General features: G+C 48.1%; 7 protein-coding genes across 7 annotated transcripts; 3 read left to right on the forward strand and 4 right to left on the reverse strand.

The window, feature by feature from the left end:
- Nucleotides 1-12: 12 nt before the first annotated feature.
- Nucleotides 13-3,775, reverse strand: BDV37DRAFT_273190 (S-adenosylmethionine-dependent methyltransferase; the record flags this gene model as incomplete). The annotated part of the gene is made up of 8 exons (XM_032085015.1): nucleotides 13-492; nucleotides 576-789; nucleotides 1,392-2,106; nucleotides 2,179-2,439; nucleotides 2,500-2,525; nucleotides 2,937-3,331; nucleotides 3,395-3,631; nucleotides 3,686-3,775. The coding sequence occupies 8 exons, from the start codon at nucleotides 3,773-3,775 to the stop codon at nucleotides 13-15; spliced, it is 2,418 nt and encodes an 805-aa protein (XP_031939304.1).
- On the forward strand, nucleotides 3,641-6,595 carry BDV37DRAFT_166373 (mRNA-binding ribosome synthesis protein NOC2). The gene has a single exon (XM_032079256.1). The coding sequence runs from the start codon at nucleotides 4,036-4,038 to the stop codon at nucleotides 6,388-6,390; it is 2,355 nt and encodes a 784-aa protein (XP_031939305.1). The 5' UTR covers nucleotides 3,641-4,035; the 3' UTR covers nucleotides 6,391-6,595.
- A 253-nt stretch (nucleotides 6,596-6,848) lies between these two features.
- BDV37DRAFT_273193 (putative potassium transporter) lies at nucleotides 6,849-8,827 on the reverse strand (the record flags this gene model as incomplete). The annotated part of the gene is made up of 4 exons (XM_032085016.1): nucleotides 6,849-7,534; nucleotides 7,611-7,779; nucleotides 7,828-7,993; nucleotides 8,046-8,827. The coding sequence occupies 4 exons, from the start codon at nucleotides 8,825-8,827 to the stop codon at nucleotides 6,849-6,851; spliced, it is 1,803 nt and encodes a 600-aa protein (XP_031939306.1).
- A 1,283-nt stretch (nucleotides 8,828-10,110) lies between these two features.
- On the reverse strand, nucleotides 10,111-12,437 carry BDV37DRAFT_273194 (uncharacterized protein; the record flags this gene model as incomplete). The annotated part of the gene is made up of 2 exons (XM_032085017.1): nucleotides 10,111-10,843; nucleotides 11,080-12,437. 2 exons carry the CDS (start codon nucleotides 12,435-12,437, stop codon nucleotides 10,111-10,113), a joined length of 2,091 nt encoding a protein of 696 aa, XP_031939307.1.
- Nucleotides 12,438-12,635: 198 nt separating this feature from the next.
- BDV37DRAFT_166294 (ABC-F family ATP-binding cassette domain-containing protein) lies at nucleotides 12,636-15,536 on the reverse strand. Its single transcript, XM_032079254.1, has 7 exons — nucleotides 15,380-15,536; nucleotides 15,130-15,319; nucleotides 14,830-15,033; nucleotides 14,568-14,760; nucleotides 14,420-14,519; nucleotides 13,269-14,363; nucleotides 12,636-13,206 (listed from the first exon to the last, which is right to left on the reverse strand). The coding sequence occupies exons 1-7, from the start codon at nucleotides 15,449-15,451 to the stop codon at nucleotides 12,835-12,837; spliced, it is 2,226 nt and encodes a 741-aa protein (XP_031939308.1). The 5' UTR covers nucleotides 15,452-15,536; the 3' UTR covers nucleotides 12,636-12,834.
- A 2,648-nt stretch (nucleotides 15,537-18,184) lies between these two features.
- On the forward strand, nucleotides 18,185-18,762 carry BDV37DRAFT_253444 (general stress protein). The gene is made up of 2 exons (XM_032082532.1): nucleotides 18,185-18,482; nucleotides 18,535-18,762. Exons 1-2 carry the CDS (start codon nucleotides 18,357-18,359, stop codon nucleotides 18,661-18,663), a joined length of 255 nt encoding a protein of 84 aa, XP_031939309.1. The 5' UTR covers nucleotides 18,185-18,356; the 3' UTR covers nucleotides 18,664-18,762.
- Nucleotides 18,763-23,214: 4,452 nt separating this feature from the next.
- On the forward strand, nucleotides 23,215-26,068 carry BDV37DRAFT_253448 (bZIP transcription factor). The gene is made up of 3 exons (XM_032082533.1): nucleotides 23,215-24,581; nucleotides 24,644-25,826; nucleotides 25,898-26,068. Exons 1-2 carry the CDS (start codon nucleotides 23,591-23,593, stop codon nucleotides 25,492-25,494), a joined length of 1,842 nt encoding a protein of 613 aa, XP_031939310.1. The 5' UTR covers nucleotides 23,215-23,590; the 3' UTR covers nucleotides 25,495-25,826; nucleotides 25,898-26,068.
- The last annotated feature ends 155 nt before the right edge of the window (nucleotides 26,069-26,223 follow it).

Consider the following 26,223-nt stretch of genomic DNA (forward strand, 5'->3'; position numbering starts at 1 on the left):
AATGGATACCAATCACGAGTTATCATTTTTCTTAGCTTGCTGGGCTTGGGCTTGTTGTAAAAGCTGTTCAATCAGCTTCCGCTTCAAAGCGATAGGCGCAAACGCATTATCCAATTTGTCCTGTTCCTCCAGAACATACTCCAACTCATCCCCATCGCGATCAAAATAAACCGCCCAGTCCCCATCCTCCTCCTGCACCGCATAAAAATCCGGACTCTCCTCCAGCGTTATCGTCGTCTCATCCTCCGTCCAATCCCACGGCCCAACAACATGTTCAACACTCGCCGTGCGGTTCCCATACTTCAACTCATGCGTATCCTTATCCACATAAATCCACCCCAGCATAGGCGGATTATCCGAAATCGTAGTAACAAGCCCCAACCCCCGCTTCAAATGTTTCGTCTCCTCCAGCTCCGGATACTCAATGTAAAACGAAGTCACCGTATGCGACGGAAGCTTACGCTTCGAAGGATTCGGATCATCGAGATAAACCTACACGAAAACGTGATTTCCAGATCAGCCATATGCATGCGCGCGCGCACGAAACAAATGCAGTGATGGGGAGCCCCGCATACCTTGTTATTCCTTAATACGAACCGCTTCCCGCATACTTCGCTGTCTTCTTGGGTTTCGCCGTTGGTTTCCACGTCGATGAGGAATTTGGCCATGCGCCTCTCGTCGTTTTTGCGCTCGTTTGCTTTGCGCTGTTCGCTTACGCCTAGCGCAACACCTGTTACGGTGGGAATTGCGGCTATTGTCAATAGGCCGATGACCATTTTGGTGGGTTGACTAGAGTGAGATAGATGTTGATCTAGGATATGAGTGTTTTGGGGTTTGTTTCAAGTTGGAAGTTGTGGTGGTTATATATAGGGAATCAATATTTGAATTTGCAATAATATTATATGTACAGACAGAAAGAAAAAGAAACGGTAATATAGATCTGTGGCGATAGGAATACTAGTTGATTTATTGTGATAATGCTCAGGAACACAATGCCGTCATAGGTCTAGGCACGTGAGCGGGCATTTGGTCGTATCGTGCCTGATACAGAGGGACGCTTAGTTACATCCGTGGAACTCAACAATGAACGACAAAAGTTACGATCAGATGGTATCCTATCGCTGTCATTGTTCTATTGTCAATTTCTCATGCTAACTTGATAACAATATAGACAGTGCATGCAAAGCTCTCATGTAATGTTCTATACTAACGATGGGCCGACCGATCGCTGCGCAGGGACATCTATGTAGTCTATCTATTCTCTATCGTCGCTCGTTGATCGTGGATTTTCGTGACATCGTTCTAGCCCAGTTGATATGATCTGGCAAACCAGACCAATGGAATTATGAGCCATGGCAGGCTAGAGTTTCTCGCTCCACCCCCAAACGGACCACCAGCATCGAACTGCCAGCGCTCCTCCATCTGCCGACTCCCAGTCATCGTACCCTATCTCCTCTCCCTCATGAACCGCCTCTAGACCAAGCTGCCCCATGCGCTCACGGAACTCTTGGACCTGCGGCAAGTATGCATCTCGCAGAGGCATTTCGGTCACCACGCGTGCATCAAGGCCGCGGCTCAACCAGTGTCCGATGGTCTGCACGAGCCATTTGGGATGCTTGGGGGAATACAGGGGGTCGGCCGCCAGGATCAGGTCGTATTGTTTCTCTTGAGTAGGGAGAAGCTCGGGCGCAACGGACCAGTCCAGCACGCCAGTCGTGACAGTCGCGGCCGTGTTGGTAAGTAGCTCCACATTCAGGGCGGTATTGTGGGCGAGGTTAGGAACAATATCGGGGAGGTCTGTAAGATGAATCGAAGCCGACTGTCCGCGGATGGCCGCAAAGGAAAGGCCCACAAGTCCCGTTCCAGCGCCTAGCTCTAGGGCCCGAAGTGTGCGATCTGTCTTTGGGGTGGGGATCGTCGTCTCAGATGGGACGAGTTGCGGAGTTGATTCGAGGAGAGAGTGGAGTCGTTGGGAGAGAAGGTACGAGGATACCCAGGTTTTCATCCCTAGGTTGTCGGCAGTCAAGGATGGTTCGTGCAGGGTCAGGGTCAGCTCTTCACCCGACGGACTGGGAATTGTGAAGACACGGGACATGGCAGGCATCGCTATTGGAAGACCCCCAAGTTAGACAACACTAAACTCCTGGAAACAGTCAACTACAATTATATTGCTCATACCGGCTCGCCCAGAGCGCTCGCTGAGTCGAGCAGCAGCAGCATCCCAAACAGCTTCCCGAAGCTCATCGGTATCTAGCCATGAAAGGGGGCTCGAGATGATAGACGTCAAATAGCGCGGTACTCCGGTCGGATGAACAGTTGGAGCCTTCACCGCTTCATGGCTACTTGAAGCGAAACTTTTTGGTTTGATCGCTAAGATATCAAGAGCTCGTAGAAGTTCGGTTCCAGACGGTTTAGTATGGATTTGAGGCAGGTCGAACACTGAAACGCTTATCAGCCCACCATCGCTCCTATCAGTTCGGGGAAACTGGGGACACATACCGTGGAGAGGCTCGTCGAGGTCCGCGCTGATCATTGTAGCGGTCTGATGAACAATGGAGTTTGACTATAGCGGGTCTAGACCAACACAAAGGGGGATGAGAGCCTTTCTCTTCTTATATCTGCCTTGCCTGTGGCAAAACAGGTGGGCGGTTCTCGATGCACAAAAAAAAAGTCGTGATTGCCCGAAAAGGAAAGGGCGGATCACGACGTTCCGCGGGTCGGATCCGCTCTGGACCCAAAGATAAGGCCCAGAGCAGTGCCTGATTCTGCAGTAGATCAATTACAACTCGACAGAAGGTTGTTTTAATTTCAGAATACAAATTTTTGAACCTGAACCAATATAGCTACAATTATTCAAGATCAATCCCAGACGCCTTTCGCCGAAGCCCACCCTAGCCACCGTTTTAAACGGTATGACATGTCTAATTCAACCTAACGTCGACTTGAACCCTTGGTAGGCTTGTTCAATGTCAAAGGACAGCTCTCGCGCCTGGTCCTCACTCAGTTCTTCTGTCGCACGCATCTGGTTCAATGTGATTAGCCACTGAATGATTTTGCCCCGGTTGTCGAAGTCCCCGTCCGTCACCTTGTTGACGGACTGGATCACCTCGGAGAGTAGTGGGTGGAGCGCATCCTTCGACACCATATTCAGCTTTAACGCATCGAGGAAAGTGATAAAGTTCTCCGTGGCCGTTAGGATCAGGCTGCCTGAAGCACCTCCATTAGGGCCTGCTGTCGAGCCCATATTAGCTGCTGGTGCGTTGTGACTGGCCTGCTCGACAGTCGCAGGAAGCCCGATACGAAGACGTTCGGTAGCACGGGGACATTCCAACTAGCGAAAGTAAAACGATTAGAACCAGTTTTCCCAGAACAAGGTTGACTAAAAGGAACACACCCCCCAGGTTCGCTTGAAGGTCTCCAGATCGACAAACTCATGGGCGACGCTGTCGTCCCCCAAACTAGACTTGTACTGCTTCAGTAACCGAGTACACGTTTCTGTGTACTCCGCTTCCGTAACCACATCCTTAATGTAAGCCTTCTCGAGGCCATCAAGGGTGACTATGATGCTGTAAATTTCAGCCAGCGACTCATATAGATCGCGCTCGGCCGAGCTGGAGGCTAGTTTAACTTCCTGGCATGGGCGTTAGCCAGCTGCCCCGCAAGCAAGCCAGGCACCCCAGCATACCTCATCGAGATTGATGGACGCAGATAAGGCCGGATTAGGGGTATAGCTGTAAGGAGTCGGCGCATACGCCAAAGGGCGCTGGGCATACATTGCGATTTACAGTTCTTTCTATACGTCAGTTTGCGACGGCAGATAATCAGAGACACTCGGAGGGGGAACAAAAGGCGGTGGCCCAATTTGGGCGACCGGCGCCGCCATTTTCTGCCGCATAATCTTCTAAATTTTTTACCCAAGAAAAAAAAAAACTTTGAGTCTCTTCTAATTTGGTGAAAGACTTTCACCTCCATTGATTTTCCCCATTTTGTACATTTGTTCCCATCTGCACGGTCAGATTGGGGCTTTGCGACACAATGGCCGGAAGTCAGAAGAAATCCACCAAGAAGTTTGAGAAGAGGCATCTGAAGGATGTCCTCGAACGACGAAAGGCGGCTGCGAAAATCAAGCAGCGTAACCATCTGAAGGACAAGCGCAAGGCTGATAATGCTAAGGCACGCGCCGACGCTCATGATTCCGCAGACGAAAATCCAGAGGAAACGAAGAAACAGGATGCTTTTGCTCAGATGAATGTGGACGACTTCTTTTCGGGCGGTTTCGATATTGCAGACGCCGACGCCGGTCAAGCTAAGAAGGCGAAGAAGAAGGATGTCACCCCTAAGACTGGCAAGCGCAAGCGCACGGAAGAACAGAAAGGCGAGGATGAAGATTCTGCAGCAAGCAGCGGAGAGGAAGACGGTGTCCCATCAGACGACGAGGCTGCCTCGGACGCCAGTGGAGCCGACGATTTCGAAGCGCACAAGGGCCAGCTTGAAGCCCTCAAGGAGAAGGATCCAGAATTCTATAAATATCTCAAGGAGAATGATGCCGAGCTCCTGGACTTCGGCGACCATGGTGATCTCGCGGAAGTGGACGAGCTGAGTGAAGCGGAGGAAGAGCAACCAGCGAAGAAGAAAAAGAAGGCTGCCCGGGAGGAGGAAGAGGAACCGACAACCGACAACACACTTACCATTGCCATGGTAAAGAAATGGCAAAAGCTGATGGAAGAGCAGAACTCGATTAGAGCAATGCGACAGGCTGTCCTCGCTTTCCGGTCTGCCGCCTACCTCAACGATGTTGACGCGCAGGAGCAAAAATACTCTATCAGAGAATCCGACGTATACCATGAAGTTCTTGTTACCGCCCTTGGCTCTGTCCCTAGAGTTCTGTCGCATCATCTCCCCGTCAAGGAGACTGCCTCCGGCAAAGTCAAGGTGTCTATGGATTCGAAGAAGTTCAAGACGCTTACGCCTCTTATCAAGTCCTATACCTCCTCCGTCCACCAATTGCTCACGAATTTGTCCGATGCACAGACACTGAAGCTCACACTCTCTTCTATTGAACCTATGCTTCCTTACTTGCTTCAATTCAGGAAGCTCCTGAAGGTTCTCATCAAAACCATTGTCGGTATCTGGGCCGATGTATCCACTACGGAAGCCACACGTATCACCGGATTCCTGCTGTTACGGCGTCTCATGGTTATCGGAGACGCTGGGCTGAAGGAAAGTGTCCTCAAGGCCTCCTATGAGGGTGTCGTGAAGGGCAGCCGGAACACCACCGTCCACACTCTGGCCGGCGTGAACCTGATGAAGAACTCCGCCGCCGAGCTGTGGGGTATCGACCAGAACGTGTCCTACACCGCGGGCTTCAACTTCATCCGCCAACTTGCCATCCATCTCCGCAGCAGCATCACAAACACCTCCAAGGAGTCCTACAAGACGATCTACAACTGGCAGTACGTGCACTCGCTCGACTTCTGGTCCCGCGTTCTCTCACAGCACTGCGATGGCCTCGCCGAAGCCAAAGCCGGCAAGCAATCCGCCATGCGCCCCCTCATCTACCCCGTCGTCCAAATCACCGTCGGCGCGATGCGACTCATCCCCACCGCAACCTACTTCCCTCTCCGCTTCCAACTCACCCGTGCCCTCCTCCGTCTCTCCCGCTCCACAGGAACCTACGTCCCACTGGCCCCGGCCCTCCTCGAGGTCCTCAACCTCGCCGAGATGCGCAAGCCCCCGAAATCAAGCACCCTGAAACAACTCGATTTCAACACCGCCATCCGCGCCCCGAAATCCTACCTCCGCACCCGCGTCTACCAAGACGGCGTCGGCGAACAGGTCGCCGAGCTCCTCTCCGAGTTCTTCGTCCTGTGGACCAAGCACATCGCTTTCCCCGAACTCTCCGTCCCCATCGTGGTCTCCCTGAAGCGCTGGCTGAAGCAGGTCAGCTCGCGCTCCGGAGGAAACAAGAACGCCAAGATCAACCAGATGATCCTTCTTCTGGTGCAGAAGGTTGAGGCTAACGCCCGCTGGATCGAAGACCGCAGAGCCAGCGTCACTTATACCCCGCGCAACCGTGCCGAAGTTGAAAACTTCCTCAAAGACGTCGATTGGGAATCGACTCCGCTCGGCGCATTCGTTAAGTCTCAGCGGAAGATCCGTGAAGAGAAGGCCACCCTTCTTGAAGAGGCGAGACGTGAAGAAGAACAGCGGAGAGCCGAGGAGAAGGCTGCTGATAAGGAGGATGTGACGATGGGTGGCTTCAGTGAGGGTGATGAGGGTAGTGAAGATGCCTCCTCAGATGGTGAAGAGGAGGAGGAGGAGGAGGAGGAGGAAGAAGAAGAAGAGGACGAGGACGAGGACGAGATGGAGTTTGAAGAAGAGGAGGATTAGATGATGCTTTTATCGCCATTTATATTGTATCAGTGATGGCACTATTTCCCCCTATATCAGGTTCCCCGTAGCTATTTCAAGACATGTTTTCTTTTACTCTGATGTCGACGTATACAAAAGTTGAAATGCATAGGCACTATCTACGCAATAACGCATCTCAAATGCCAGAAACATTTTATATGTGATAAATCTACCAAATGTACTAATATATGAACTTAAAAACAAAAAGCCAAGCAAAGACAGTAAATAACATCAAGTAAAACATACAAAACACAGGATAATTCAAATATTCCAATCTGTATCAACAAACTTTTATATACGAAAAGCGACAATTTCACCATGGTCCCATGTGACACACATTGCATCGAATCCACACCGTCTCACCACGCATAGAAACCTTAGCGGTGCCAATGTCACATAGGAAACGTACGGCATGATGTCTATAGTTTTCAGAAGATTTAAACAGCCCCAACAGGCATTCTGTCTGCACCCCAGGCAAGAGTTTTCTCCCGTCTCATCGCAGCATCTTCCTCTTCAGCCCAGGCGAGGTTATCACTCGGCAACATGATAGCCTGATCGATAGCGACGGGAAGACCACGATGACGTCCACGAAGTGTAACCGCTGCCAGGATCAATTTGCTAATGGTGTGCCAGCCGCCACAGAACGAGCTGTTCCTGCCGGGGATGCCGACGCTAACGCCGACGCAGCCGTAGGCGGAGACAACTTCAAAGATGATGTTGAAGGTGGAGTAGCTGACAGGATCGCGATTGAAATTGGGCGATTCAGCGATGGAGATAAAGAGGACTGCTAGGGCAATCCACCAGATATCGTGGCTGAGTTGCGAACGCAGTTGTTGGTGGACAAAGTAGCTGCGCGAGGCTTCGGCGGTCGGGACATCCTGGCGTCCGAGCAGGTGGTGTCGCACGAGACCCATGAAGAGACCTTGTTTGGCTTGGCCGTCGGCTTCGGATTTTGGATCATCGTGGGTGTAGATGCCCAGGGAACGTTCTTCGTAGACGTTGGTGTTTCTCATGGTCACCAGCACGGGGAATGCCGACACATACATCATGAGAACATATAAAACGAGCAACCCTTGTCGGAGTCCGGATATAGTTACTACGTAAAACCCTCCAGAGCGTACAGCTGCAATTTTTTTTTTTCAAACGTAAGTTACATAAAAAGCGTAGTTGGTAACTAGAATCAGCAGCGAAGCACATACCTAACGCTTGGAACAAACCGTCCAGGACTCGATAGCCTGGTGGCAATTCCTCGATTTCTGGATTTCCAATTGCGAGTATCTCGAAACCGGCCCAATCAATGGCATTTAGAACAATGATGGTTCCCAGCAGATACCATGTGTGGCGTCTTGGGAAAAGATTTGTATAGACCTAATCAATTAGCAAGTGTACTCTGGTGACTGCCTTCCATGTGCATACCCTTCTAGGATGATCAAGGATAAAGTCTAAGGTAACCTTCCATGTCTTCCATGCCGGTCGGTCTGGGACCATGCATCTCAACGTCCAGATTATAAATCTCAAGAAGCAGGGATAGAGAGTGTTTCCGGCAAGAATTAGCAAACCCATTGTGAGAAGTGGATACACACTGCCACGGTCAGTACATTGCAAGGCCGTAAAAATGTCGGTGAGATACTCACTTCTTTTGTAGTGCAGTCATATTGGCATCCAAAAGGGACATACCGCTGTTCACAAATGCAGAAACAGCGAAGAAAGCGCCTGTCCAGAAAGGTGATAGACCGTTTTCCCGAGATATATCTGGATGATTCGCTTCGAGCCATCCTCCCACGCCGATGATACCGATGATCAAGAACATCAGCCAGTAAAGGGCGACTATCACTGCTAAGAACGAAACTGCCTTGTATTCGACTCCACCAAGTCTCTCGCGTTCGTCGGGGGTGAGCCCATGGAACTGAGAGTTTCGGGAGATAACGCCTCGGGACGCGAAATACTTTTGCGTTCCTTGGATCATGCCCTTCAGCCGTGATATCTCACTCTCCTCTCGCAGAGGCAGGTTTGGGATGGCATCTCTCGGATGATTATTCAGGTCAGGTCGGGCGCCAACGCCCACCATGGGGAACACTCGGTGGTGTGGAAGGTGCGAGCGTGTTCGTGCACCAATGGTTTTTTGATCATCTTCAGCCCAGTGTATATGGTCATCACTGGCCAAAGAAGTTGAGTTCTCTACGGGACTGACTTCAGTTATGCCAGGTGCCTTGTCGCCATGGCCAGCATCCATGTTTAAGGGCTGCACATTGGCAACCTTGGGGTCCGCTCCATCTAGTGGAATGTTCAAGCCAGGTGTGGGACGTGACTCCCTATCTTGAATCAAATTATTTGAAATCCCTTTGAATTTTGATTCAAAAGCCCTTTTCCTCACAAATAGAACAGTGATCGAGATGAGGATGGCATGCCCCAGCATCAGGAGCACAAAAAGGATGGCTTGCTGGAAAGTAGTCAATGAAGACAAGTCCATCTAGCGAAAGGGTTATTAAATGCATTAAAAGAACGGAAAGCCAGCCCGAGCAGCTAAAATCTCCGGCGTGAAAAGAGAGACATACAGTATTCAGGCCAGCGCCTGTAATAGCGCTAACACACATGAATAGTGCATCAGCATAAGAGACACTGAGGAAAGGGTTCGAAGCTCCCCAAAATATGACACTGAAGACCAATGATGTAATGATAAAATAAGCATAGTGTAGCGTGATAAAATTCAACGGTGGTACCACCGCCATAATAATTCGACCAAGAGGCCGAAGCGAGCCTCGTGCTGCATTGATCACAAAGGTCAACGAGGCTCAATCAAATAGATTGGACTATATATATGATAGTCGATATAGAGCTCATGGGCTGGAGGAAGAGATAAGGAGAGATGATACTAACAGGAGAACATCCTCAAAAGGCACAATGTAGTATCCCGTTAACCCGGCATGCAAGGGAGTCGAGTAATGCAGCTCCAGTATGATAGTCGTTTCAGGAAGCCTCTCGGACCTCAGATAGCGAATTGATAAAGCCGATTCTGTTGCAGAAACGGGTCGCACACCACTACCCGCAAGGATGTTGATGAAATCTCTGATCTATCTTTAGTCTTGTTCGATAATGCATTTCGGTTCCGGATAATAGCTGATGAGACGTGGTGGTTAATGACGACGTGCAAAAGTCGACCGTGTAGTGTAAGTTTGGAATTGCGTCGGTGGTAATATGGCTATCCGCGATTGAGTTTACTCGTATGGATGTATAGGATGTAGATGTCAAGCGGATTGAGATAGGCAGTTCAAAATGCTTTTCTCACGGTTTGCTTTCTGTGAGCTGAATTCTTAATTGGGGATCAAACGGGGGCAAAAACGTGTGTTATTCCATTTCAACTGAGCCTTGCGTGGCGACAAATGATCAAGGGGTAGATAAGTAAATGAAGAAAAGCTGACAGATGACGGAGGGGGGTAAGGATGAATAAAGAAAATATTTAAACTTGGGAAGAAAAAGCTGCGGTGGGACGGAACCAATTAACGGCCTTACGATCTGCACGCTTAACCCCGCTTGGCGTAGTTTCGAGAAGGCTATAGCCTTTTTGGATTATAGGGCTGTCGGAAAGTTACCACATTGGATCCATTCCAGCATCCTGAGGCTTTCCGGTACCTTGATTACCAAAAATTTTTATTTGGAATGTTCTTTTTTTATTACTCCGCACCTGACCTCGTTCCTACATCAGATCCCTGTTCCAGGATCGACTTGCTCTTCTCGGATCCAGTGGCCACTTTTCCCACCCTTCTTTTCAAGAAGTTTCACCCCATCAATCACCATCCCCTTATCAACCGCCTTCAGCATATCATAGATCGTTAATGCAGCTCCCATGGTCGCGGTCATCGCCTCCATTTCCACCCCAGTGCGGCCAAGGCAACTCACAGTGGCCATGACGTGCATTGCACCGTAGTTCAGGGACGGATTGATTTCATTCCGAGAAGGTAATGGGTCGACAAGTTTGACATCCACCTCGACCCCTGTAATTCCAATGCCTGGGTGGCACAAGGGGATAATATCCGGTGTCTGCTTGGCAGCCATAATACCAGCGATACGGGCCACACTGAACACATCACCTTTTCGTGTCCCACGCCCTTCTCGAAGTAGCTCCCACGGACGTGACTTAGAAAAGCGCACCAGGCACGTCGCTGTTGCGGAACGTTCGGTAACAGCCTTTTGGCTGATCTTAGTCATATGCACATTTTGCGAGGTGTTGAGATGAGGTAGATCTGGGTCAGAATCCGTAGGAAGTGACGTCGCAGTTCCCTGGCGTTTGAAATCGGACGGTTCCGTTTCCGACGAGGCGTTCCTACGATCGCCATGGTAATAACGGACTTGGCCCGAACGAGGGGAGCCGAACTGGAGCAAGGGTGTCGGAATATTGAACCACGGCCTTTTTCCCGCAGATGTTGCCCATATTCTAGACTGCTCTGAGCCTGTGAGTGTCCTTATAGGTCCATTATCTAGATCTCACCTATCAGCATCGCTCTCGACAGCCAAGATCATAAATACAGAAGCTCCCTACAGCTGAGCCACCACCGTTGGAATACCAATGAAGCGAAATGACACCCCAGCTTATGCATTAATCATGATTCGTAACATCACATTGATTCGCCAGACAGTTGTGAGAGGAAAGAAAACAGAGGTTGCGCCTACCCACCAATGAGAATCATCGGCCTATTCTTCATATTTTCCAACTCGCCCATGCCTGCATGCTTGGCCTTCTTTCGTTTGACAGCCATGCCGATAATGTCAAGCAGCTCTCGTTCTCTTTCGTCGACCAATCCACCCTCCTCATTAATACGAGCGGCTTTGTCCGCAGCCTCAAGTAGTTGCAATTTATTCATTGTAGCCTCGTCGATGGGTTCTCCATTGTTCGCTTTCCGGATAGTGTCACGTAACGATACCTCGGCATTGCCAAATAAGCAAACCTTCAAGTTTCCGTCGGATGTGATGCGTAAACGATTGCAAGTTCCACAGAAGTTATGCGTCATGCTAGTGATAAAACCAACGCGACCCTCAAACCCAGGTACCCGATAAGTTTTACTAGTGTCATTCTTATGGCCCACCACCTTTTCAAGGGTTGGATACTTCTCCCGGATAACCGCCAGCATTTCCTGATACGACAGCATCTTCTTTTGGTTCCATCGGTTGCCATCGAATGGCATATATTCGATAAACCGCACTTCGATAGGGCTCTCACGCCCCATCTCAACGAACGGGATAATCTCCCGGTCATTGACCCCACGCATTACCACACAGTTCACTTTCAATTTAATCCCTGCCCCCATCTTATTTAGTTCCAAGATTTTATCAATGCTTTTCATTACAGCATCGAACCCCTTCCTTCTCGTCATGATTTGGAACTGGAAGGGATCTAAAGTATCGAGACTGAGATTTACCCCAGTCAAACCCGCCTCAACCATAGGCTCCAGTTTCCGGTGCAAGGAAATTCCATTCGTTGTGAGACATAGCTCACGAAGCCCGTTGCGTCGTAGATCGCCGATTGACTGCATCAAAGGAACAATATCCTTCCGAACAGTAGGTTCACCGCCCGTTAAGCGGATCTTCGTTACCCCTTGCGAGACAAAAAGGGAGGACAGGTACACTATCTCGGGGGATGTGAGCAGGCGAGCCGGAGGCGAAAGCTCTATGCCTTCTTCCGGCATACAGTATACACATCGGAGGTTGCAACGCTCGGTGATGCTGATTCGGAGATAGTCATGTTGGCGGTTGAAGGTATCCGTCAAGAAATCGGAAAACGGCTTCGCGGTTTTCAAGGCAGTCCATCGCGAGGAAGGTTTTGAAGTCGAGGGGTCAGAAGTGGGGAAATAAGTGGCGGGGAGGGGTTTCGTGTCATTCTGTTCATTCTCTGCAGGCGAGGGGGCCGTACTGTAGTGCGAAGCTGCTTTGTTCCTACCGGTCGATATCTGTCGGAGGTGGGTGCGGGGATACCGTCGAAGGGATGGTAGAGAGGCTGTCAACCCGCGCCGCGACAGTAAGAATTCAGTCATGATGGGCAGGGATTAGGCGAAGCGGTGACGCAAGCCCAGCTGTTTGCAGCATATCAGTGAAGAAGAGGGAGTGGCGGGCATTTGGGTCTTATAGGGAGAAGTTTCATGGTCAAGGCGGAAGGAGGGGAATTGGATCATTGGATCCCAAGAAAGCTTGCTTATCATCATCGAGTCATCCCCTAGCATTTCATTCGCTGGGAGGCGACTTCTCCGCAGAACTAACTCATTCGGAGACGTCCGCCCTGTTCACTGGCACTCCCGTAACCGGGTCTAGCCGAGTTGGGAAGTACTACCACGAGGGGTCTAGTGAATTCCGCTACTCTATACAAGTATGAAGAATGATAGAAATTATATACGATGATGCCATTCTTTCTCATAAGAGTATAAAATTGGCACACTACCCCTGCGCCGGAAGCATCTTCTGCACCCGCTTCACCAGACTCTGTTCAAACTGCTCTACCCCTTTGCTCTGTTCCTTGAGCTTTCCGCCCTTTAAGACATACACAGCTCGTCTCCGACTCTGACTCTCGTCCGTCTCTTCGTCAACACCCTCGAAGTCATCGTCCAATTGATGCTCCTCGTCACGTTTGCCTTCGATAACCGAGCGGACCAGGAACCGATCATGCGATACTAAGATGATGGCCCCGTTGAATGAAGATAGAGCAGTTGCGAGGGCCGTAACAGTATGGAAATCCAAATGAGTAGTGATTTCGTCCAAGACGAGCAAATGCGGAGAATTCCAAATGACTTTCGCCAACGCCAAACGGACCTGGTATCGAATTTGATTAGCTTATGTTTGTTTATGGATATTTGTGCGTCGGTTATGCTCACAAGTTGACCGCCTGATAGTCGAGACACAGGCACATCAGAGGCGATTCGGCCCTGGAGACCCAAGCTTGATAGCAAACCCCTCAACTGACCCTCACCCATTATCCCATCAGTTGCTTTAGACATAAAGCCTAATGCGGTTAAACTGGGGTCAAATTGACCCTGTTCTTGCAGGTCCTCTATTGAGTGCTGGGAATAGTAACCGAGTTTTAGTCTCGAATGTGTTGATACCTTTCCCTTGGTTGGCAACGCATTTCCGACAAGGACCCGGATCAATGTGGACTTTCCGCATCCATTGAGGCCCATGAGGCCAACTCGATCCCCCATGTGCATGACAAGGTCCACTCCATCCAATACGGGAGCTCCATTCGGCTGATACTTGAATACAATTCCTTCTGCAGAAATAAGTGGACCTGGATACCGCAGCTCTGTGGCGTCAGGTAGAATTATCGAAGCACCCTTTTCGTCTGTCGGAACCTCGATCTCTTCTCGAGAACTCGAATGCCATCCAACTCGGTCTCGACTCAGTTTGAACCGTCCTCCAGTCGCACTCACTTGGACGCCCATCCTGTCATCCAGCTTCTTTTGCCGCGACTTAGCCATACGTAACTTGTTATCGTCGTTTGTTTTCTTCCCTGTCTTGGTTGTTTCACGGATGGTTGCTTCCATGTGAGCAATCTGGCGCTCTTGTGCCTCCTTCATACGGCCCCAGTACAACTTTTGCTCTTCGAAATCTCTCTCATAGGCCGACAGATTACCTTTGAAGTATGTGAACTTCTGATCCTTTAGGATGACAATCTCTTCGCAGACGGCATTTACGAAGTCCCTATCGTGGGAAACCAAGATTATAGTGGTTTGTGATGAGTCCTTCAGCTGCCGAAGATAGTTCTCAAGCCAAACTACTCCTAGCAAGTCCAAGAAATTTGTCGGTTCATCGAGGATCATGAAATCCGGGCTTTGGATAAGGACACCTGCCAGCATGCATCGCATACGCCAGCCTCCGGATAATGTTAGGAATGGTTTATCGAACGTGGTCTCTTGGAAGCCTAAGCCAATCAAAATTTGACGCGCCTGTTGCTCAATGTCGACCAGTTTCATCTAGTTGCGTCAAACTCAGTGACTGTCATTGTTTTTCTAATTGCTACCATACTCACCGTCTCGAACTGAGCTTGAAGATCTTGCAATGTATGCACCGCAGCCTGCGTATCTTCCTTGACAGTATCGACATCGATTAATTCTTTCTCCTGGTTCAGTCTATAGAAATCAGGCACTGCACATTATCTTTCGACGGGGGCGACTTACATTTCTAGTGAAGCTTGGAACTTGTTCTCCGCAGCTTTCAGGTCCTTCCGCGCTTGTAAACCTCTGGCTCCACTCTTCAAGCTCGCATTTTTCTGGGCGAGGAACAGGTCTTTTTCGGCTTTGTCATGACGGACTCTGCGAATAGCGCTGACCGGTTGCAACGGATCATCCGTCTCGAAGCTTTTAGACAGGACTTATATATAGTTTGATCAGATGTGATGTGAAAAGCAGAGCAAAGTCGGTAGAAGAATAGGTAGCTTACAGTTCATCTTGTGGACCAATTCACTCCGGGAATGATCACTGCTCAAAACATATTGAAGGACTGTCTTGTTTTTGTTTTCCGCTTCCTCAGCGGCAAAGTCCTTGAGGTCCGCTTCCGACGCGGTCTCTGTCTGTTGCAAGATAGCTATACGTGTCGAATGCGGAATGCCAGGGACGAGTTTGTCCGCCATAGCTCGTAGGAGCGCTACAGGTAACATATATTAGCTTAACTGTGACACCAGCCTCTCTCTATCTTAATGCTTTTCTTCTATGAGTGTTAGATACGGGAAGCAATGCTTACTCGACTTTCCAGTCCCATTTCGACCTATCAGCCCATAGTGCACACCTGCCTTCAACCGCAGATGAGCATCTGAGATAAGCTCTCTGGTATCTGGCTTGCTCTTGGATTTTCCTTTCAACGTTGACTTCGAGGGACCCTCCGGAGTATCCCGTGATGAATGGACGGCGATAGTGAGGCCCTCTACGTCAATCTGTAGAATAAAACTATCAGTCCATGACGGTAAAGAGGAAGTTTGTAGCGGAGTAGGTACCTCCTGAGTCGGCCTATCATCAAGCAAATGGAAGCGAGTCTGCTTGCAAGTTGCGAGAATAGACGACTTCATGTTCAAATAGCTACGAAGTTTCGCGTATTTCACTTCGACACACAGATGGCAGGACAAGTTCAAAGGAGACTTTGATGGGGTAGAAAATATAGTTCATGGAAAGGACAGCTTCATTACTATACATGCTACTCTACATCTCATATAAGTAGCAGCCCAACTAGTAAGGGGTATCATTGAGATGAGTAGTGCATTCTTTGAAACAAACATAATGCATAAAACTTCATTCTCCACCAGGCATACTGAGTCACTTGGATGATCACCTTGAAAAATGTTGTCAATGAAACCACAGAGCGAACGTCGGGGTCCCAAAAAGGAATAGCCGCTTGCATTTGGCCTGAGGAATCAACTGGTGGCTCAGGCTCGTAAAATGGCGAGTCGTTTGCCGAGGTCGCCTCTGCGCTTTTTATGTGGCAATGTGGATTCCATGACTCATTCATGAGTCATGGTACTCGGTGGAATGGATCGATTTAGTCTACTAAATAGCAGTTGGAAGCGTGAGGTAGATATGCGTGGTTAGCAGTTCATCGTCCACGCTGAAACTGCATGGATCTCCAACATACAACTACATGACCAAGATTAGATGTCAGCTGATGCGAATTGCATAGCTTATGCCATGTTGTCTTGAATGACATACATAGTCATCTCCAATCTCTAATACACAACGATCCTGAGTCTTCAGTACTGACCTCCTCCAGCACTCCCATTTCTAAGCCGGTAATAGTTACGCACTGTCTTTGTGCCACAGCCTATCTGCCTTCCTGCACATCTAACACCGTTCGATAACGTTGAATGACAATAAGCACTTGCAAGAAAGACAGCCAAACTTCACTGTTTTAGTCGACAAAGAATTGTTGAACAAGGCTATTGGCTAACTCAGTATCTTCTCCCTTCTATCCAATATGTGAAGACAGCTCAATGGCGTCAGTGCAGCTGACGGCCTGACCGACAACCCACCGTCAATCGACTGATCGTCCTTTCTGTTGGTGTCTACTGGAATATTGATTTTCCCAGCTGAGAGCTGATGGTGCACAATCACGGCTGAAGCGGGGTCCTGCGGGGTACTCTTGGGCATTACCGCCGTTCACTGGCCGCTGGAGCTGAAAGTCAAAGAGAAAGATAGCAGATGCTGTCTGGACAAAAAAATATAAATTAAAAGTCCGACCAGATCACTTTCACTCTCGTGTCCAACCTCCCCATCTTACCAAGCCCTTCGATTCTATTATAACATAGAATTTATCTATCGTGAACCCTTCAGAGAATCTTTTGCCCAATATGCCTGTTCAAGAGATTACCTCGTAAGTAGTGACAAAAATTCTTTTCTCTCTCAGGCGATATTACCCAGTACTAACGGTGATACTACGGTAGGTTCAAACAGTTCCAAGACCTTATCAACGGTGATAAACCGTTGTGATTGATTTCTGGGCAACATGGTGTGGACCTTGCAGAATGATATCCCCTGTTTTTGAGGCCTTTTCAGAACTCGCGGAATTCGCAAACGTCGGATTTTATAAAGTTGATGTCGATACACAAGAGGAAATTTCCCAGGAAGTTGGCATTAGAGCAATGCCAACCTTCACCCTTTTTCACAAGGGTATCAAAGTTGACGAGATGGTGGGGGCCGTTCAAGGGCAATTGAAAACTATGGTTGAAAAAGCATGTACTCTCTAAAGCGCAAGCAACAGTCCATATTGCCTGTGTTGTTCTATGGGGTTGGCTGGAGCGAGCAAGGGAGGCACAAGTGATTGTATCTAATTCTAAATGCTTTTATCAGATGTCTCGCTGAAAATAGCTATATGGCTTTTTACTCCTGATTATTATTCAGGGCCTTTGTTTAAAAATTATACTGCTGGCAGACAGAAATCTCGAGCCTTACTTTCAAACCTCAGGATGAAGAGACTTGAGCCTTAAATAGCCCTAAGCTACCTCTACAAAGCGCAAAATCCACACTTCAAAATATCTCTGTAGTATTAAACAGAGTCTGGACCAAGCTTATTATATAAGTGAAAGTTAGCCCGTGCCTTACTGTGTGAGTACTAGGGTGTCTTGACACCTATTGGAACAATAGCAAAGGGTGTGTGGGTTCACGGTTAGAGTCTCATTCTTCGTAGTATACATGTACAGGTTCATGTCGGCCAGTAAGAGTCCCATACTAGTATAAGAAGTTCAGACGAACTTTTTACTATATCTTCTGTGTACACTCCTTATTAGTTCTTGTACTGATCCCGCAGTGCTAAGAATGACGTTGATAATTCCTTTGTCATATACTACAATCGAAGATGCAGATAATCAGGGTCAATGAATCTCGCTTTTGCACTTGCCACTTGACCGCCATGACACAGTGGTCACGTAGATTATCAGCAATATGCAAATTAGCAGCATGTTCTAGAACTCGAGAAAGGACCATGACGATAGAGCCCAGAGCCATCTGGATTGCAGCAAGTGTCCTATTACAGATACTCATGTATACGTAGCAGAACAACTACAATGAAATATAGAATTGAGTTTCCATTCGGTAAGTTACATGAACTCAAAAGGTCGAAGAGGTATTCTACTTCATGATGATATAGCTTCCCGAGCCATGCTTGCAATACAGCAAACTGTGGGGCGACGGACACACCTCCAAGACGTTGGTAGACTGTTTACCAAAACCAGCAGTAACCATGCATCTCTAACCAGATATTGTACTATCTCTTGCATCACAAAATGGTCATATCTACTGTGTAGCAAGACAGACGTCAAGCGGGTATAGTATGACCTCATATCGCTTTTACATAGGGCACCGAGAAGTATAAGAATGGCAGAATCGAGCCTCATCGAGAAGTGATTTATCAAAGCAAACCATAGCAACACTGATCAAGAGTTTTCAATTACCATACTTTTCTTATATTTAACCCATCAGTTCACAATGGCCTCGAACACGAACCCCGGAAACTTCAGCAACCGTCCCCACGAGGAGGTTGAGAACATTGCCCGCAAGGGTGGCCAGAGCTCCCACTCGGGAGGTTTTGCCAGCATGGACCCTGCGAAGCAGGTAGGTTTCTCGTCGATCTCAGTACTCTCATAGATACTTATCTGTTTGTCAGAGAAACATCGCTTCCAAGGGAGGTCAGGCTTCGAGCGGAAGCTTCCAACCTGGTGACCCTAGAGCCCGCGAGGCCGGTCAGAAGGGTGGTTCGAGAACTCAGTACGATGTGGACCAGCCTGAGGAGTAAACAGATCGTCTCAGATGATAGGTTATTACCATACTATTCGTGTTGTTGATGATATAATGTTGTATATTTTACTGTACCTTGAACGAAACTCTGTTAAGATGACAATGTGTCTATGAGACAATCAACACCGGAAACGGCATCCCATTGCCTTCATATTCTTCTTTTTCAAGCTCCTGTAACATTATGAATATCCCTCATACTGAATGCCATCATTGTGTAGTAGACATTAATAGAAATATGATGTCCAACCGACGTAGGAGTCTCCACATCAACCAACCACAGCCAATAAACGTCAGCAGTGCATCACCACGAATTGTCCGTTTTCGATTAAGATACAAACCCCAAATTATCATCAGATGTCAGTTTTCTTCAGCTTGGTTGGTATTCTTGGGATGGTATGTAGTGGCAATCAAGAAATGGTGTTGCCTTCCCGAGAACTACTACACTGCCACACTCGAGCAGCTGCTTTTAGAATTAGCTTACGACATGGTGGCCAGCATATACGAGCTACACCCACCACTGGTTTATTCTTACTTTGTATTTATTTTTGGCAATGCTGCAAGACACATTCTTGGGGTTTATGCTGGAACAATGGTACAATATTCTTATTCGACCCTGCGAGTGGCATGACTCTAAAACCTTAAGATCTCCGACGGTACAACCGATGTTCACCCGATGGATGTACATACATACATATCGCGCATAATTCGCACCACGGTTTTTTGTGTTACCTACATATTATCAAACCATATGCTTTTTTTGAATGCTAGTATATACTTTGACTTGTCTGATAGACGATGTACAAATGTACAGATATACGAGAATAGTATATATATTGTGCTAAAATAGTCAATTTTTATAACCACCGATATCGAGGTTCTAGCCCTCATACCATAGTCCAAATAGCACCTTGGTGTCCTCCCCGACAGTGACGACGCAGTGGCTGTCGTGTCGCTGACATTTCTATACTTTAGTATTACTATAGAACCAAGGCCTCTAGGCACCGAGGTCAACCATTGGCTTATTACCTCTTTCAACACATGTAGAAGCTAGACTTGTGCCAAAACTGGGTTGTTGGAGTCTCCAGCGGGATCACATTGCCCAGAAATTGCGGGCCTGACGCGGCCAGTTGAACAGACTATTTGTTTCTATACTTGGTTTTGAAAACACCTGGAATAGACCGTGAGCTGTGTGTGGTGTTGGACAGGTGATGTTTGTATTTGCATGTGTATGGAATAGTCTCTTCTAATATTATCATGGCACCTCCGGATCTCACCGAGCTACAAGAATTTATCGATGTGTGTTCTCCCATAGTGCGTAAACACTTGCGGCAACACCATGTTTCAGAGATGCATACTGAATCAATACTCAAACGGATTCTACCTGCTCTCGCCAGACCGACCGTCATGGTGCGGAGAGTTCTGACTCAAAAGATTCCCTCATATCAAGAGGATTCACATACACCTCCTCGGCGAGGGCTTCTTAGTGGAAAAAAATAGCTCTGTTTATTAATATGTTTACGTTTCAAATCCTGGGCTTGTCTGAGTCTCCCAGATTTGATCCGTTGAAGCTCCGTATAATATTGCATTTTTATCTTTCTAGCAGGGCTGCTATTGTTGCTACTAATCTGAATTAAACACTAGAGCTAAATAATCATTGTCACAGATCACTGGATGGTATGTAGCTGATTGACGCCGCCCTGGAAATAGACATAGTGCTGTAACTGATGAGAAACCCACAAGACTCTCCCATATCCGATGCTCTAGTTTGCTGCAGGAGTTTCTGCTAATGTTACAACGCCCAATAGATTGACAGGGAGGGCCTTGGCTCTATTGGAAACTATTGCTCTTGGTGTTGTTTACCAATGGCGGAAGCTATAGTTCTCTTTGAAGTTGTGCACGAGACAAAATTACTCCCCGCTAGGGCTAAGACTTTCCTTAAAAGGATCGTTTGCTACACTACTAGGTACCTAGTAGGTAGTACTAACCTACGGAGTAGAAGCCGATTATCTTATCTATAAACATATCCATGCTAAACAATAGTTGCACTCGGTTACTGGCTAGCGTTAGCCAACCTATTGATCATCATTGCCAGTTGAATCCTTAGCTTCTCAATCAGAGTGCCCAAGCCTTCTAGCCAACTTCTTAGGGCAAACTATAACACTTCTAAGCACTGCCCCTGGAAGAAAGTTGGAAGAGGCTAAACAAACTATAGAGAAGACTTTTTTTGCGGTATTTTTGGCCCATGGGGCGGCAATTCTCCGGAGTGAGCGCGAGGTGTTGGTGCAATGGCTTGACAGTTATGTATCACACTCCTTTTTCTTTTTTTTCTTTTCTTTTTTTTTTTTTTTGCCCCTTGTGACAAGTTGTAGATCTTTGGCTTGGACGGATAAGAAACAATATCCACCTATTTGCTTGAGGCGATTGAGTCCAGCCTTATGGATATGGCCTTTTGCTTACGCTATAATCATGTTTCTAGGCCATTGTCTGTTATAGGGCCGGCTGTCAAAGGATTGGAAAGCCGGAGATATCGCATGTATGATACCAAAAGAGGATAATTCGACCGGGGAGCTCTCCTTTCACGGTTTCAGATTGTTCTAACGAAGAAAGCCTGCTATGAGTAGATTACAGAGCTTACGATCTATTGTCCATGCCTCATACTGATGAGAAACATGAATTTTACATCAATTCCACGGCATTCTAGATTCCTGAGGTCTAAGTTTTCTTTGGTACTCCGTATACTCCGTGGAGAGACCGACAGGTATGTAAGTAGTCAGCGGAGCGAAATCGGACTTCCCGCTGGTGGCGCCGGTCATGGTCCGCCAGGGGTGCAGTGTAGGAAAGAGCTAACTTAGCGGCATGCGGCCCAACCTAAACGGAGATGATTCCAGCTGAGCAGAAAAACCAGACCGGAAGATGGCCGGAAGTCCCACGGCCCAATGGTTGACAAGTCGTGCAGCACATCCAATTCCACACGGGCGAGACGCCCACCTTGGTGGGAAAACCCTAACCGGAAGGGGTTGGCGAAGGCATTATGCCCCATTTTATTCTCCAGGGGATAATCAGTTAGCGTGTCGAAGAAGGGTAGGGGCGTTTGCATAAGTGGCTATGCCGTTGAACGGGAGAGTCCTTAGGTCAATGCCAAGCTTTGCTTCCGGTGTTGATGATCCACCGAAAACCCACTGGAAAAATTTCCACCAGCGACTAAACACTGAAAAGTAAGGATCAAGCGGGTTCGCTTCGAGAGTCGAGAATCAACCGTGATTGAACCATTGCTTTTCTAGGATACCCGCCGATGGTGGACGAGGAGGGCATCTAGAAGGGCCCCGGTGGTTAATTGGTGGTTGTTGTACGTTATTGCGTTGACTCTCGCCTTGTTTGGTTATCTGAAATCGGTTGCGGTTTTGAAACACTGGTTGGTATGTGGCCACCATTCCTACGGAATTGTATTTTGACGTCAAGTCACCACCAAGTCCACATTCCAGAGAACGGAAGTACACTTTTCCACCACAACCATGTGAACATGTGGATGTTGGAATACCACACATGGAGGTCCTTTTCCAAGAAGGGAGGGTCAAACTGTTGGATTTGTTTCTGATGAAATGGCTGTTATCCAGTAGACTTTAATTGGTCTATGTGAGCGCCACAGGCGTCACAACTTGGAAGGGAGAGAAGATATCCTCAATGGGCGTTTTTAGAGGGTCGGCAATGGAACGAATTGTACGACTCCCACTTGCCGGGACTCTTAGTTAGCTCGTACAAAGTACCCTAACAACACCTGAAACGGAAAAGTGTCACAGAAAAGATAGGAGTGAAAAAAAAAAAAAAGAAGTAGTAAAAGAACAAAAGTTAAATAATAAATGATAAAATAAACAACTAAAAAATTAGAAAATTAGAAAATGGAAAATGGAAAATAATAATAATAATAAAAATAAAACTAACTCACTGCATGGGAGGCAATCGAATTGCCTTGCCTAACAAGGGGGACGGTCAACCGCCCTCCTGGGAAATGCAGAGCGATGTGTGCTACGCTCTACCTTCCTTCTTCTATCGCACTCTCTTTAATTACTCCGTACTTGCCTCGCTAACTCGAGTGATACCCGTGACTAGGCAACGGGGGCTAACCTGGGTATGTGCAGTGACTGACTACAAGTTGTTACTTTGGACTATTGTTATTTACCTAGAGAGCATTGAATTTTCCCAAACAAGACAGACAAAGTTAATCAGAATAACGCAAAATAGCCTAAACGTTCCATACTCCGTAGAAGCAGTAAACAAACATTAGATCTTATCGAAGATCCCCGTCGTCTGTATGTCCACTTAAGTTGGTCAGGAAGGACGGGGCCAGTCAGGGAATGAGTGGATTCCCAGGTAGGGCACAGGAACCCCGAAACCCTAGTCGGACGTCCTACAGACGAATCACGGCGTCCGATGAAGTGGGGAGTTGGCTGAGTCAGCGGAGGACGCGCAAGCCAGGTGAACCTGATTTCTATTCCTGGCGTGGAGAAACGTCCCACTCGGTCGATTCCCCTGGCGCCTCCCTTCCACTCTTGCTCGGGCGCGAACTCCATTCTCCTCTCTCCCTTCCCTTCCCTCTCCCTATTGTTGCCAACTCTTTCTTAACCTACACATCTATTCCATTTCCTCTCCATCATCGTCGATCTTCTATCCCACCACAACACACCATCGCTTCTTTTTCCTTATCCCCACTGCGTACCGTGGGTGATCATTTTCTTGTGCTTAGCCTGTTTTCGTTTTTCACCTCGCTTCTTAATCTCCCTATTAGACTCGTACACCACCTCCACCTCGTCTCTCACTATCGTCCGGGCCGATCGAGTGTTGTAATCCACCAACGCCCACTTTCCATCCGACCTTAAAAAGAACACCGTCCCCTCAATTCTCCCCGGGGCACATATATCATACACATCATGGCCACATTAGCGGAACATCCGGTCGTCGCCCCGTCGACATACGATCAGGATATCGATACTTTCCTCAACCTCGATCAACTCACGTATACCACATCAGAGCCAGCCCGGCCCAAGGCGGCCCTGGCTCAACCATCCATCCCTCCTACAGAGTTCAACGCTGGGGATCTTCGAAGCGCCAATTTCGCCGCAACGGGTCAATCGCCGATTGCTTTTCAAGGCCCGAGCCACCAGTATGACGAGCACAAGCAGCAGACAGGTCTTCCTCCCGGTGCCCTGGCTCAAGCAATGACTTTCAACCAAATGAACGGAATGGGGTACGGTGGCGCCAGCCCTGGCTACATGATGAACGCCGACATGTTTACTGGTACTCAGCTGAAGCGTGAGGACGCTTCTCTCGACTTCAACGCAATCCCAAGCCGTAACCCTTCAGAGATGGACCTGGAGTCCGATAACATGGGTACGGTTCCCGGCTATTTCTTCTCGCCAAACCCCAACAAGAGCCAATTTGTCGACCCCAGCGCCCTCGGTGGCCAGGAGGTAGTCCCCGTTGGTCCATCTACCCAGGTTGGTCGCATGTACCCCGGAATGCATCAGCAGCAGGCTGCGATGGCCAAGGCGGCTCAACAACAAAAGCATCATGAAATGATGCGCCAGCAACAACAATTACAGCAACAACGTCGGATGGAAGAGCAGATGCAGAACAATGGAACCCCTCAGGTCCAGCCCCCTCGTAACACGAACCCGATTGTGGAAGAGCGCATCACTCGTCTTTTGCAGCAGATGAGACAGTCCAGCGCCTCGAGCTCGCCGTCTGACTCCCCTAGCCCCTCTATCTTGCCTCAGATGGCCAAGGCCAAGAAGGATGAACAGGATATGGACGAAGACGAGAGACTGCTCGCTAGTGAAGAAGGCAAGAAACTTAGCAGCAAGGAACGCCGTCAACTTCGTAACAAAGTCTCCGCTCGTGCTTTCCGGTCTCGCAGAAAGGGTACGGATTTTTTTTTTTTTTTTGAATGCTCGTCTATGATTTGATAAACTAATTCGTCACAGAATACATCGGTCAACTTGAGAGCGAGGTTGCCGCAAGAACCAATGAAGCCCATGAGTTGCGCCTCCAGAACCGTGCTCTGTATGAGGAGAATGCTCGTCTTACCGATCTTGCCCGCATGCTTCTGTCCTCCCCCAATTTCTCCCAGTTTCTAGATGAGATGTCTATCAACGGGGTCTCTAACTCGGCTCAGCCGCAGCCGCCTCAGCAACAACAGCCGCAGCAACTGCAGTCTCAGCCCCAACCCCAGCAACAGCCAACTATGCAGCCCAGCATGCCCAAAGACACAAACCACGGTCATGGAGCCCAGGAATTCGCCATGCAACAGAATCCTCAAGTCGGCATGGTTGTTGTCCCTAACCAAGGACTCGACGTGGCTGCTATGGGCATGAACAACGCTGGTTGGAACTCCGGCATTGATATGAACTATAACCCATCGGTGTTCGCTGTTTTGGAAGTCCCTGAGCCCTCGATCATCGATACCGAAATTCTGTCCGGCAAGTCTTCCAGTGTTGGATCCTACCTTCCTGAGATTACGGATTCCAAGAACGAATTGCCCGTCTTCGATCGTATGCCCATGTCTGAGGAGGCCAGCGTTGGCGTTGAAAACCCAGATGTTGAATTTGACGAATCGGATCCTGCATTTGCTCTCTTCGCCGACTCTCCAGCTACTTCTCAACAAGAGTCGTTTGATATCTCCTTCAACGGAGTTGAGTCAGAGAAATCTGCACATGCATTCGAGTTGGTGGTCGAGAATGAGTCCCGCGATGCAGAGAGCCGTTTCTCTTACCTCTGTCACAGCATGGAAGCAGCTTTCCAGCGTGTTTCCATGGTCACCTCTCATCTCTCATGATTCCCCATGTCGCACCTAAGCAACTTCAGATTAACTTAAGAATTTGTAAAGTTCGTTCTTGTCATGTTCTTCCTTTTAGGCGGTTCGGCTACCTGAACCTGCGTCCTTGTAGACACAAATACCTTTTCCTTTGTTTATGATCCTGTGACTATATATATTGTCTTGACTTGCAACTCCGCTAGTTTCACCCTATTCTCTTTCTTTTCTATTTTGGATTCTCCTCGTTTCATTCTCCCTTTCATTGCTGGGTCTGATGGAGTCAATTTTTCGAAATCGTTCAAGGTGGGATCGGGATTACAGGCCTTTGGTGTTCTTTTTTTTTTTTTTCTTCATTTTTTTTTTTTTTTTTTTTTTTTTTTTTTTTTTTTTTTTTTTTTTTTTTTTTTTTTTTTTTTTTTCTTCATCTTTTTTTTTTGGCAGAATTGGATACCTTCTGGACTGGCTACTAGGAACCAAGTTTAGTTAACTGTGAATACATCACGAAGTTCAAAAGTTACGGTCGATCACCTTCTAAGTCTGACAACGTTCAAGTATTACTAGTACCTACCTAGAAAGTCATGTGCAGTGCTGCAAACTGGTGTTTGTCGCCACTAGAGAAGAGAGGCTCTGAACTGCTCCAGACTCAACTTCACCCCCAAGTTGTGTTTTTCCTTTGCTACAACCAACCAACTTCGCCACCTCATCGCGTCGCTCATCCTTTGAGATGACTGTTCTTTGCATCTCTTCCTA

This window comes from Aspergillus pseudonomiae (assembly GCF_009193645.1).
Source record: "Aspergillus pseudonomiae strain CBS 119388 unplaced genomic scaffold BDV37scaffold_56, whole genome shotgun sequence".
Taxonomy (NCBI): domain Eukaryota; kingdom Fungi; phylum Ascomycota; class Eurotiomycetes; order Eurotiales; family Aspergillaceae; genus Aspergillus; species Aspergillus pseudonomiae.